At 40.0% G+C, this 12,785-nt stretch overlaps 1 protein-coding gene across 6 annotated transcripts in view; it reads right to left on the bottom strand.

The window, feature by feature from the left end:
* Positions 1-8,612: 8,612 nt before the first annotated feature.
* The window catches only part of npnta (nephronectin a), a 47,092-nt gene continuing 42,919 nt past the window's right edge, over positions 8,613-12,785 (bottom strand). For all 6 annotated transcript variants that reach the window (XM_085780606.1, XM_085780619.1, XM_085780599.1 and 3 more), the window contains 3 exons: positions 12,622-12,720; positions 10,406-10,665; positions 8,613-10,135 (listed from right to left, as the gene is read on the bottom strand). In XM_085780606.1, coding sequence (XP_085636732.1) covers positions 10,025-10,135; positions 10,406-10,665; positions 12,622-12,720 — 470 coding nt within the window. In that variant the 3' untranslated portion in view covers positions 8,613-10,024. The remainder of the gene's footprint in view (positions 10,136-10,405; positions 10,666-12,621; positions 12,721-12,785) is intronic.

Below are 12,785 nucleotides of genomic sequence, written 5' to 3'. Positions count from 1 at the left end.
TTATCATTTCTGACCAAAATGTACAAGATTATAATTGGCTCTAAAATGTCAATGGTTCTCGTCATCCTGCTTCACAAAACACCTGATTATGTTGGTGCCAAATGATATTCAGGTGAGACACAACAACACTTGGGCTGAACATTAATATGATAGGATGGAGCCAATAAAATGTCAGCAGAGGGTCTTTTGAGATTTACTATTACATAAAGCAGGTTTAGCTGAGTTTGTTTATTGGATAAAGGACACTGGATTTATGGCCGCATGTGAAATGTTTTAACATTAAACTTTTATAGCACCACCATGTGGACTCCTTCAGTAACATTGGGTCAAGGACCTTGAAAGTCTGCTTACCAAAATTTCCTCTACTGCTCTGTCAATCAGTTTAATAGTGTGTGGTGAGTTTTATAGTGTTCCTTATTTAGGGATTTGGATACTGTATTAAAAAAAGTCCTCATGGTTGGATTAAACCGGATCCAATATCAGTGGCTGATGAATCGTGTACAGGCTGACGTATAATCCGTGCGCCTGCGTTAATGCGAAAAAAAAAAAACACACTTTCATCCCGGATTTACTCAAAAATAGAATTTTGCACAAAGTTTGGCCTACATCGTCTGATAGATGAGTTATTACACTAATTGTATGACCCATGGGCTTAAATTCAATTTTCTTTTCTGTACACCTTTAAAGCTTGAAGAGCTGAGTCAGCCAGTTAAACAATGGGTCGGTCAGACTGAGCAAGGAGATAACGTTTTTTGAAGTCATTCACATCAAATTTTTCTGAGAACTTATAAATATAGCTCAGTAGATACTAGAAAGCAGAAGCTCACCTCACATGGTCCTCTGTCTCGAGTTCATGTCAAGTTTTTTTTGTTTTTTTCTCCATATAAAACAGAAACTTACAAAAAAAAATAAAAATAAAATGGTGAGCACAGGGCATTAGGTCATCATGCATCATTTTATAGATGAACGTCTTATCTTACTTGGTGCATTTTTAAGGATTACATTCAGTGAATTAATAATTGTGATTGAATTGTCTTTCAATCAAATCTCTCATGAGAGTTTCAAATACTGTGGGGTTTACTTTGTATGTTTTTTTGTTTTGTTTTGTTTGTCTGTCAAGTTTGAGTGTGACCTTTCATTCACTTTCTTACAGAGAGGTAGATGAGAACATGGATATCATTCATACGTCTCTCAGTTTACTGTAACCTAACCTGAAACCAAGACCAAGTATTTCCCAATATGCTGAACTATTCCTTTAAATCCCACAGTATTTTCTAAAAATGTTTCAGACTTACCTCACTGTGATACTATAAATAATATAGCAGTTTGTCAGACATGTGGAGTTTTTTTTAAACTTGTGATTATCTCTAAATTTGACATTTCCCTCAGCTCCTCATTCCTCACTCATGCTACACGCTCCACATCAACTACTCAGCTCCACTTCTGCTTATGTCAAAGAGATGGAGTTTTCATACAGCTCAGATATTACAAACATTTTAATACATTTCCCAGCTGCTGAGATAAGAGTCAAATAAATTGTTGGTATATCTATCGTCCATCTATCTGTGTTTCTCTTATTCATTTGACTGGTTCCTGGACTGCAGCTCCTGTGACACACATCTACTACAGGAATGATGCACTTTTTTGGTTATAAGCCTCCTCTTTCTACATTAAATCTTTAAACAAAACCACCTGCCAGATTAATGTAGTATACAGTTATGGTACATTAGGTGATCTAGTGGTTTTAAAGGACAGTGTCTAGATCTTGCTTGAGATGTTCTTGCCACTTAATTCTGTAGTAAACACACAGTTGCAGATTACGCTCATATGTAATTTGTCTCTTGTGGAAAAAGAAATGTCAGAATACTGAATATTTACTGTAAAATTCATCATTGCCATGTCTACCGTCTTATACCAAATGATGATGCTTATGTACTGTCTGCCCCCGTGTCAGGAATAACTAGCGTGAGAAACCAGGAAGTGATGTGTTTTACATACTGAAGGAAGACAGAGGTGAACTGAGCCAAGTTCTGTGGGCTGTTTTAAAATGTAGTAGGTAGACAGCTCTGTGGGGACTGTTTCTCCGCCTTTGCCCTTTCCAGAGGAAAATAATGTTTGGAAAATCTCTAAGTGGAAGAAAGTGGAGTGATAAGCAGCACAATAAACAATCTTGCTTTACAAACTGGGACGAGCCAAACCTGGCAGCAGAAACAGTGGTTTGTAACCTCAACGCCCAAGAGCCCAGTGTGAGCCAGAGTGTATGTTGTGATTGTTTTGGAGAGGGGTGGGCTTCCTGCATGTTATCCCTTATGTGTCTAGCCTATGTATATCATGTTGCTACATGCTGTACTGCAGCAGCAGGGAGCACTTCCAAGAGTAGAGGCCAAGTCAAACCGTGTTGTCAGTTTCATTTGATATGTTACATGAGTGTTCCTGAAGGATGTCAAAGCAATAACATAACATTGTAGAAAGAGGCTAACAATATCCCCGCTGCCCCTGAAGAGGCTGCTGTGCAGCAGTCTAAAACCTGATTAGAATTTGTCCCTGTGTTGTTGTTTGAAATACTAATCTGAGAAGAGTTCTTCAGTACTTCTCCTAAAGGTCTGTGAAGGGAGCGCTTGGCTGCCGCAACAAGACTGATGTTGATGTTTGCCAAGACTCTGAGCTGTATAAATGGATTCGGGACATTTTCAGCATGGATTCTTTTCCCAGGCTTGCACAGCTGTGCTTAAAGACAAGCTGACTTTTATTGTTCAGAAAATACATATTTTTGATTAACATTACTCTACAGAATGCATTTTTAGGACAGAAGCCACCTAGCAAATCTAAATATATTGATTTTTGCTGTGTTTTTATTCTTTTACTCCTCACGACTGCCATAAAGTTTTTGAGCTGGTTCTGAGTTGCTCAAGTTTGTCAGGATGGTGATGTTGTACTTGCCCAGGCTGGCACCCAGCTGTCAGCTCTGGACAGGTGCATCACCATCACATACTGTAAAGGCTTCAGTCAGCGAGGAGAAAAAACAAAAAACATCACAATCCAGATTTGAGAGAAATCGCTTTGTTGGAAAGTCTGTTATGTTAAATTGTCTTCAGAGCACTTCACTTTTTGTAATAACAAATAATATATTTATAATGTACATTCATTATATACCTTTTGCTTTCTGTTATCTTTATTATTAACTTGCAGTAGGTGGCTGGATGCAACAATTTAGGGGACAGTTTGGCCACAATGCTGCAGACATTTCCTGATTTCAGGGCATAACTGAGCCATGAGCAAAAGTTTAAAGCTCCATTACAAAAAATACTTATTTATAACGTTTGGACTATATAATTCTCCAGCAGTTCCATTGAAATAAATCGCCAACATACTGTCTGATGATTATATCTTGAAAATGTCAACATGCTTTCCTCTTGGAACTGTATCTCTGCATATTTCTGAAATTACACTTTTATTGAAACCTTATGTCAGAAAAAAACCAAATCATGTCTTGTTCTTTGTTAACACAGCATTACATTTTTTCAGGTCCCTCTTGGCCCGTACCCACAGGAGCAGTACTGTGAGGGCCTGATAACGGATTTTCAAGGAGAACTTGTAATTTTAAGTACAGTGATCAAAACCACAGGCATGAATGTTGAAATCCTATAAGTGAAAATAACACAATAAATTCCTGGAGGGTAAAACTATGCGGTATGTTTTAGAAAATTGTCAGTGGTGCAAACTATGTGCAATTTGTCGTATTGTGACTTCAAGATATAAATGGGTGCAATGTTTTATGTGTTTAGCTATTTAATGTCATTTCAATCAGGACAGACTAATTACGACAAAGAGAGACAGGTTGAAGATGAAGATGAAATTATATTTATTGTGCATAAGAATAAACTTTGGCGCCTAGACACTGGTGGTGGTAGGGACGTACTGTATGAGGCCACCTGATGAGGGAACTTCTTGGTTGAAGATCTGGATGAAGACGGTTTGTATCTTGATGGAGGTGATGCAGGGGTGGAGGTGGGCTGAGAGTTTTGCTGAAATGACAGCTGGATGACAGCAGAGAAAGAGAGCACTTTTCAATTTGACAGCTAATGACTGATTGGTAGAAGAGAGAGAGGATGGCAGACTGATTGGATGAATTAGGTGAGTAAGGGTGGAGTGAGAGGATAGCGGGAAAAGTGGGAAGAGGCTTGGAGGCGTGCTTAAAGAGAGATAGTCTTCCTGTCTGAACTTTCGCTTAGCTCAATTTCAATTACAAGAGACTCGTTTGTGTCCAGGAATTGAGTTTAATTGTCATGTGCAAAACAAGAGAAGAAAACGGAGAGATGTGAGTCTTTGACAATTAGATCCCATCATGTTAACATAATGTGAAGAGGGGGTGAGGCTGTTGGTGGAGGAGGAGAAGCTGGGGATGTGGTTGTGATGAGTGTGATGATGAGCTTGGCCTGACTGGATATAAGATTGGCGGTGGATGAAGAGGAGGAGGTCACAGCCTGGATATGAGGAGTGGAAGTGGATGGTGTCGTCAAAGCAATTTGTCTCAATATGAAGACTGGGGGGAAAGGGGTGGAGGTGGGTTGCTGCAAACACAATGACAGCACGAGATTGGCAGGTTGAGATCGTGGTATAGTAAGATCTGATTGGTTGGTTGCCAAGTCAGCTGATTACGAGGAGAGAAAATCAGAAAATTGTGAGTGGAAGTGGAAAAGCGACTGAATTTACACTAAGCTTCATAAGTTAAACCTACATGTCTCCGTAAAATATAGCCTCAACAGTAAGTGTGAAAACCTTTTCATTGACAGTCTATGGTCAAAATAGATGGATTGGTATAGCTTGGATGCCTTGTTGCAGCTCATCTCCTGTCAAGATTTTCTTTTGCACCATATGTTTCTCGCTTTAAAATATGACAGCAGCTACAAGTCTGTTCTTTTTCACTGTAATATTGACAAAAAATAATATTATTAGTTGTAAAACAGTTAGAGATGTTTGTATAAGAATTACTAGAGGATATAGAACCAGCTTGTTTGCCTTACCTTCATTTCTCCATCCTTCTTTTTCGTTTTATTTTTATTAAGTCTCAGTCGTAGTGGAAACAGAACGAGCAGAACAACCAGTGAGCTTTTGGATGTTTTGGGCCACATCACTGGGGGGCATTGTTATCAGGCTCAATGGCCTGTTTCATTTTGTTTTTATCCATTAAACTACTGCAGTCGAGGTCAGTATAAACACCAGCTCCTCCATACAAGTGCAGGTATTTTTTGTGATCATGGTTTAAAACAACTCAAGCGGTATACCTAAAGCACAAACCTTGTGCCCTTTAAACCCTTTAGACATTTAAGATGCTTCCCCAACAACATCAAGGTCAGTAATATCCAAACAATCTCACTCATCCTCAGACAATTACCAGAGAGGAGCTTTCAGATTTCTCTGCCAATGAGAACCCTGACCTGACTGTGCCTCTCTTGAAGCAGCAACTTTTATCCAGAGGGTATAACAAAGTTCCTCAAAATGGTCTCCTTCACCCCTGTTTCAACCTCATCCCCAATTATTTCCTGCAGTCCCCAGAAGATCCAGCGGTCATCTTCTGTGACCTGCCAGTGCTTCCCTGCTGAGTCAGCATTGCTATCCCAACTTGGAGGACCTCTTGTCCAACATGACACATTCCCTCAGCACCGGTGAGTGACGCTGTGAAAACACCCTACATCATATTGGCAGGCTATTCAGAGCTGCACCCTGTACTGAAAACTCCCAGGAAATTTACTGTGCCAAGGCTTGATGAAGATCTCTCATGGGCCTGACCTTTACTCTGTTAAATAAAATGTAGTGGGAGGTATCAGCACAGAAAACAGCCTCTTATCTGACTTCAGTGACAAATAGCACACAAGCAGATGAATGTATGAACAGATTAATCCATCATCAAAGGATGCATCACCCTATTGCTGATAAACATACACAGTATCAACAATAGATACAGTAGCTAAGACTTGCTGTAAAAAGAGTGGGAAATGGTTTGTTGTACTTGAATATTCCGCACATTTGGTGTTAGTCGGAGCACTAATAATGAGATCATATTCATGCATAGTAATTCTATGGCTCTGGTTTGAATTTTTACTCTACTCTTTAGTTCTCTAACATGTCTCCATGCATGAAGAAAGACAACAGTGAATGTGTTTCCTCATCTTTAACTTAATTATTCCATCCACTCATATGATGTTCATTATGGCCCATTAGCACTCATAGATTTTGCATCTTCACAGAATAACAAAGTAAAGGTAGGTCTTGGCTCATTCTTTACTCTATATGATCTGGAAAGGTGTTTGATATTACATTCTCTTATTGTGTGCTCTGTCTGTGTGGCTTTATACTGGATGTGAGAAGAGAGATGATGAAATATCTGACTTTACCACTTCCAGGGATGACTGGCACACACCACAAACACAAACACAGAAGATTCAGGGAAATACTCTCTACCCTTTGGATTTCTTTCTGCTGTGGTAGTTCATCTTAATAAACTTACTGTTTGCCTGCCCTTTTTGTCCTAAATAAGATGCCCCGAGGCAAAATGAAGGTTTTTCGTCACAGAGGCCAGTGACAGGACTCAATTGTTTAGAGACTCTTATATCAAAACTGCAGACCTTATTCAAGCAAACACAAGTTTCATTTTCAAAAGTTTGATTTGATTCACTGCCTCCATGTGTGTGTGTCTGTGTGCACATCGGTTATGGTGGGATGCATTCTCAGTTAAAAGTTCACCAATGCTTTAATATTTATGAAAGTTCCATTTGCTGCTTCAAGGATATGAGTGACTAAAAAAAATCCTCATCCAGAAGTAGCTAAGTCTCATTGCAGTGCTGGTTTTATCAAGAACTGGAACAATATGTTTGAGGCTCCCTATTCGCTTGTCAGATGCCTGTCAGTCTCCAGACACAACTACTGTATGCTCTATAGTTTTGGTGTGAATAAAGAAAATGCGCCTTTCAGTGTCTCTGGGGAAAGTAAAATATCAAATCAAAGAGTGGAGTGTGTCCTTGTAGCTTTTTACCAGTATGTAGAATATAAGCAGTCTGGCAGTAACTTTTTTTTCTTCCTTTGTATTACATTAAAGGAATTCCTACACAGTGCCCTCAGTGGAATTTTTCACATTTACTTTAAATTCCTACAAAATTTGACATTCTCAAATTGATTCGGATAACTTGACCTTTTATTCTGTTAATTTGCATCAAATTCAACAAAGTCCTTTATTGCATATGTTGTCTTGAATGAATATGTTTTGTGTGATGTTGATTGAGAAATTATTCTCCTCCATAAAATCAATCTTGGATCCCAAAGTTGACCAATATTTTCATAATCAATTGCTGTTGTTGTTCAAAGCTGTAGTGCATACAATTTCATGCCTGCTAAATGTCTGTTATGCCCAAGCCATTACTACACGAAATAACAAGACAGCCATTGGTTGTTTTGAATTTTGTGAATCACACATTTAACTTAGGAGAAGAAGTGAGTCGCCTAGTGTAGCAACAGGTAGAAATAAACGCCCACGGCACGATTCAGAAGTGCATTGTACTACACAGGAAATGTTTGGCTGTTCAGCAGAAGGAATACAATCAAAGAATGAAAGTGACCTATGGAGAAGACAAACACACATTTACATTCACATATTTTGTTAGTAAAAGGAGTAAAAGATCAGTGCAACTAAAATATTGATGAATGCACCCTTGGGCACATTACAAGCAACACAATATGGCACTTGTTCAATGTTCATGCGTTTAGGGTCACATGGACATAGAGTTAGGGTTGGGGATTAGGGTTACGTTGAGAGCAACCATTGTTGTCCGGGTCTCTTCCATGTCCATCAAATAATGTCAGTGTGATAACCACTTCCACTTATGGGGCCATTTTGGCTTTAGGGGTAGGGTTAGGGTTCCACTTACCACACTGGGTTAAAGTCTTGGTCAAGTCCATAACCCTAGCATTATTATTATTAATAATAACTCTAGCACAGGGCCACTAAACTTACTGTCATGTTCATGAAACAGTTTGAGACAAATTCTGCTTTGCAATACAATGCATTATCCTTTTGTAATCAGCGCTGGCTATGAGTGTCCATAAGGGAATGCATATGGACAGCAGCTATGCTCTAATGGGCTGTGGCATTCAGATGATTATGGATTACTATTATGGGCGGAACGTGACTCAAGACAACATTTGGCATACCATTATAACACCATAACCAGCATGGGCTGTTACTATACAGTAAGTTGGGCCCTGCTGACACTGTGATCTTATGGTGACTGTTAAAGCAAACCTGCTTCAAGGCTAGAGGTATTGTTCATTATGAGCTGCTTTTCTGTTCACCACAGTTGTGAGGAGTTTGTTGTCCTTTTCTTTCTCTCCTCAATTAGCAATTGCTGCATTAGTATCAGCAATGACTGTTGATACCATGATTATACCAGCATTCAAACAAATGAGTCCAAAAAAAGTGAGCACCTGCTCATGAAAACAATGTTTAACCTCTAGTAGTCAAAGCCTCAACAGGAGTCAGCTTCTCCAAACCGTGTGTTGCTGTGATCTACTGTACTGTACAAGCACATGAAAAAGAACATGCTCCATGTCTCACAACGTATCAGTCAAATGTATTTTATTTACATACTGGTCTGGATAAATTTGAATTTGGTGAATGCACCTATGCATACAGAAAACCTCTAAATTCCAGCCGACGCCCTTCATTATCACAGCATACGATACGCAACTATGTGCTTTGCAAGTTACAGACAGAGCATTTTACCACATGAATATACACATTTTGTGCACTTTAAACATGGCCTTGCACTACACAAGGTTTCAATCTGTTTACAAGTTCTTTAATTAGAAGCTGAAATACCAACCATTTTGAAATCCAATCAATATTCATGTATGAATAAACATAACGTATAAACCACACAACAAATGGGATCATAGATTTTTAGTATGTACACGCAACTACATTTACAATAATACAATTTGTGAAAGCCTAAAAAGTTGTAGGTGTTGTCGTTATAACAAACTGCACTTAATATAACAAAGCACATACTGTATAATAGAAAGTAACTGTTGATTTGCTAGTGTCACAGATAGAACATTGATTCTGTTTGACACATTTCAAGTATCTGAGAAACATGACTGTAGAGTGTTTTAACAACTTAAAGAGGCTTCAATAAAAGATTTTCGGCAGAAAAAGTGCTTTCGTTTTCCAAACTCTCTTCTGCCAAACCGATCTTTGAAATACTGTGACAACAAAAGACAGCACTGCTTCAGTCATAACTGTGCTACAGGACAGTAGCAATACCAAAAACTCAACAAAGACCTACAAAAGCAGGCCTGAACTGGCTCTGACTCAGATTTGGAGTAATCTGGATTAGCACCAAATAACGACAATTTCTTTTTTCCATAGTATTTTATGTCTGATCTTCAAAGAAATGTATACCACCTCTGATATTTCACTGATTAAAACAATTACAAAATGCATCCCTTGCCACATAGCTTAACATCAAGCAAAAAAAAAGAAAGAAAGAAAGAAAGAAAGCAATGGCTTGTGATTTTAAAGATCAAAGCAAGGAAAAAGCAGACTCCTAAGTGAGGGAATGATCCTCTCTCCAGGAAGAAATGAAGCGAATGTGCACCTGGATGGCTGCCAGGGCTGTGTTGGGTGGAGGACATTTCCATGGTAAGTAGGTACATGCAGGTTTCAGAGTAACAAGGTGATGGAGTGAGAGGAGTGTGCTGCTGGAGATCCATGAGATTTGGTTCAGTCCTTTTATTCCCGGACTGCTCAGAGAAAGAGAAACCCACTGTTCTGCAGATGCACGATTTTGAGAATATCGTTCACAGGATGGAGTTGGGAGGAGGAGGGGGGGTGGGGTGGGGACTGGGTTGAGAGGGGGATCGGCGAGAACTCAGGCAGAGTGAGGGGGTGTCATAACAGAGTCAGTTCTCTCTTTGAGATGATTTTTCCCTCTTGTTTTCTTTCTGCCTTTCTTTTCTCCTGCTCTGTCGGTTAGAGTCTCCTCAGATTGTGCTCCTCTGTGCAGGAGCCTTTCCTCAGGGTGATGTCGTCCACGGCCATCTCGCCACTCCTGCCTCGCCCACGCTCCCCCTTCAGGATCACCTGGGGGAACAATGGCACAATGCACACTGAGTCAGTACCATGGAGGGGCAATCAACAGCATGCTACTTCACGATGAAAGAAAACTGTTCTCGACGGTGACGTCCATCTTAACTTTTACAGATCCACTCTTTTGAAATGCAGACTGCTGCTCTGATTTATTTTTCATCAACAGGAACACAAACATGTCTCCCCACTACTGTCAAATATATCAGTGGAAATAATTCAAATTTCATGAATGAACCTGTTTGACGTCTTTATTCTTAGACTTACACTCTCAAGGCCTGTGCCCCATAGCGTGATCTGGGTGTGTCTCCAGCCATTTCCACCTGTCCGTCCCCACACTGCTGGACTGTACTGCTTCCCCTTCTTCACAAACACTTGCAGCATGCCCACGTGGTGGCCTGCCAACTTGTGCCGGAAAGACAGGCACAGATTGCCGTCATTCCAGGGAGGGGTGAGTGGGAGAACCAGCCGGGCCCCTCGTCCACTTCTCTTGTTTCCAACCTCAGGAATGGTGAGGTACCGTCCACCTGCGGAGACCAGTGACAGACAGACTAATAGAGTCAGTTAATGAAATTAACCTGGTGGAGCCATGTTCCATGCATCCTCAGCACATCCTCTCACAATGGGTTCTCATTCAGTCTGCACCCTGGCTGCTCAGAAATGCAACTCCCTCCAGCAAAACCTCCAGTCTCAGACTCTATTAGCATTTATTTGCTCAGAAATTTTACATCTTAGTTTTAATATGACAGTCTGCAGCAGGCTTACTCAGACTATTACATCTGAGCAACTCATCCAAACTAACACATGTATTTTTACAACTAATAATAAAAACCAAGTGAATGTGCTCTGCAAATTTCTGTCAGATCTTGCAATAACATATTTGGGGAATTGAATCCGTTATCATTTACCACCTGTCTCCTAAAAGTGCCATGTAATTTGAAAAAATGTGAGATCGCAAGTTTTTTTTTCAAAATCCCAGGGACATCATGCTTACCTGACACAGTTATGGTTTTCTGGTCAAATATTCTATGTCACTCAAGTGAAACTCCTTTGTTTGGGCTTATTGATACAAATTTACCAAATTGATTTCTTTATGAAAATCAGTTGAAGTATGAAATTCAATATATGTGTGCAATATAAAAACAAAAATTAAACATTAGTACTACTACACAGTTAGGGGGGGGGGGGGGGGGGTGATCTTTTTTAAATAAATAGGTACGTAGATAGGTGTATGCAGGATGCAGGTGAGTTGGTCTTTTTGTATGTAATAATACATTTTCCATCCAACTGTGCAATTCATAAAGGTGATGGAATAAGAGATGGTGAAAAAATATTCACTTAAAAAAGACTTGACCCACTTATGTTTTTCAACTCAAAGTAAATCTAGTTGCCGGTGGGCTTTTCTTTTTTACTATTAATTTATACATTAGTTAGTGATATTAGATCTATACAGTTTTAAAAATTTAAAGGTTAAAGTGCTTCAGGGTAATAATGTTGATGCATTTTGCTTATTTAGTGGATCTGTGTATGGCTGCTGTTAACCACAGGAGGTCCAATAAGTATCTGGAGGCCACAGACGCTTCCTGCATAAGTTATGAACTGCCTCCAAATCTGTGCCAATCCTTTAAGAGCCATGAGTGTTTGCCTGTGGCTGTCTATCAAAACAACTTAAAGTGATGAACAGTTAATAGTTACATGCTTCACAACACCCTGAAGATGCATGCGATGATGGACACACACATATAAATGAGAGATTATTCAAATGTTCTGACTGAACATGTTCATGATGAGGCTACTGCAAAGGGAACTGTTGCCTCTTAGTCAGGGCTTAGCTTGTGAATTACTGTGAATGACTTTCCAAGTTGGGGTAAAAATCTTTATTTGCACTAATGAGGGAGCAAAAACTTGGCTGAATAGAGGCCTCTGTGTGTATGTCTTAGAAACTGGCTACTACTGTAACTGCAAGACTAAGCCAGTTGGCTGTGGAAGCCACATGCAGTTAATGTCACTTAAAGAGTGCCAGTATGCTGCACTGTTTAGTCTTCACACTGCCTCCACTGAGTCCACTCAGTGTAATTCACCAGAACTACTCACTGTCTGAACCCCCCCAAGAAAAACAGTGTTGTGTTCCCGTTTAAAGCAAGCCACAGGTATCAGTGACAGGTGGTGTAATCCACGTCTCATTTGCATCACTTTGTAGAGCAAAGTGCTAATCTGCAGAGAAGACAGACTACTTCCCTCAAGTAATTTTCATCTTGACCTGTAATTGAGCAGAACAAAACAGAACTGCTTAGATTGTCTGACCTTGCGTGTGTTTGCATGTGTGTGCGTGTCGGGAAAGCAACACAGCTTTGCTCATTTGCATTTACTGACTATAAAATACAACGTTTTCCCTTATTTGAGCATGTGAGTGAGAGGAGTACAGCATCTTCCTCCTTCTTTTCCTCCTCCTCCTTCTCCTCCACCTCCCACGCTTTAACTACCTGACGGATCAGGCGTCGTCTCCCAGTGCAGGTCTCCATCTTTGTCCCTGATCCAGCCGCAAAGACCATCATCAAAGGAGCAGCTCAGATACCCTGACTCTGGGGAGAAAAGAAACACACTTTTCAGAGAGGTGGAGAGCACACACACACACACACATGCAAAA

The sequence above is a fragment of the Trachurus japonicus genome, chromosome 1, assembly GCF_045865225.1.
Source record: "Trachurus japonicus isolate A0001 chromosome 1, Traja_1.0".
In the NCBI taxonomy this organism is placed as follows: Eukaryota; Metazoa; Chordata; class Actinopteri; order Carangiformes; family Carangidae; genus Trachurus; species Trachurus japonicus.
This window is presented reverse-complemented; position numbering and strand designations above follow the sequence as displayed.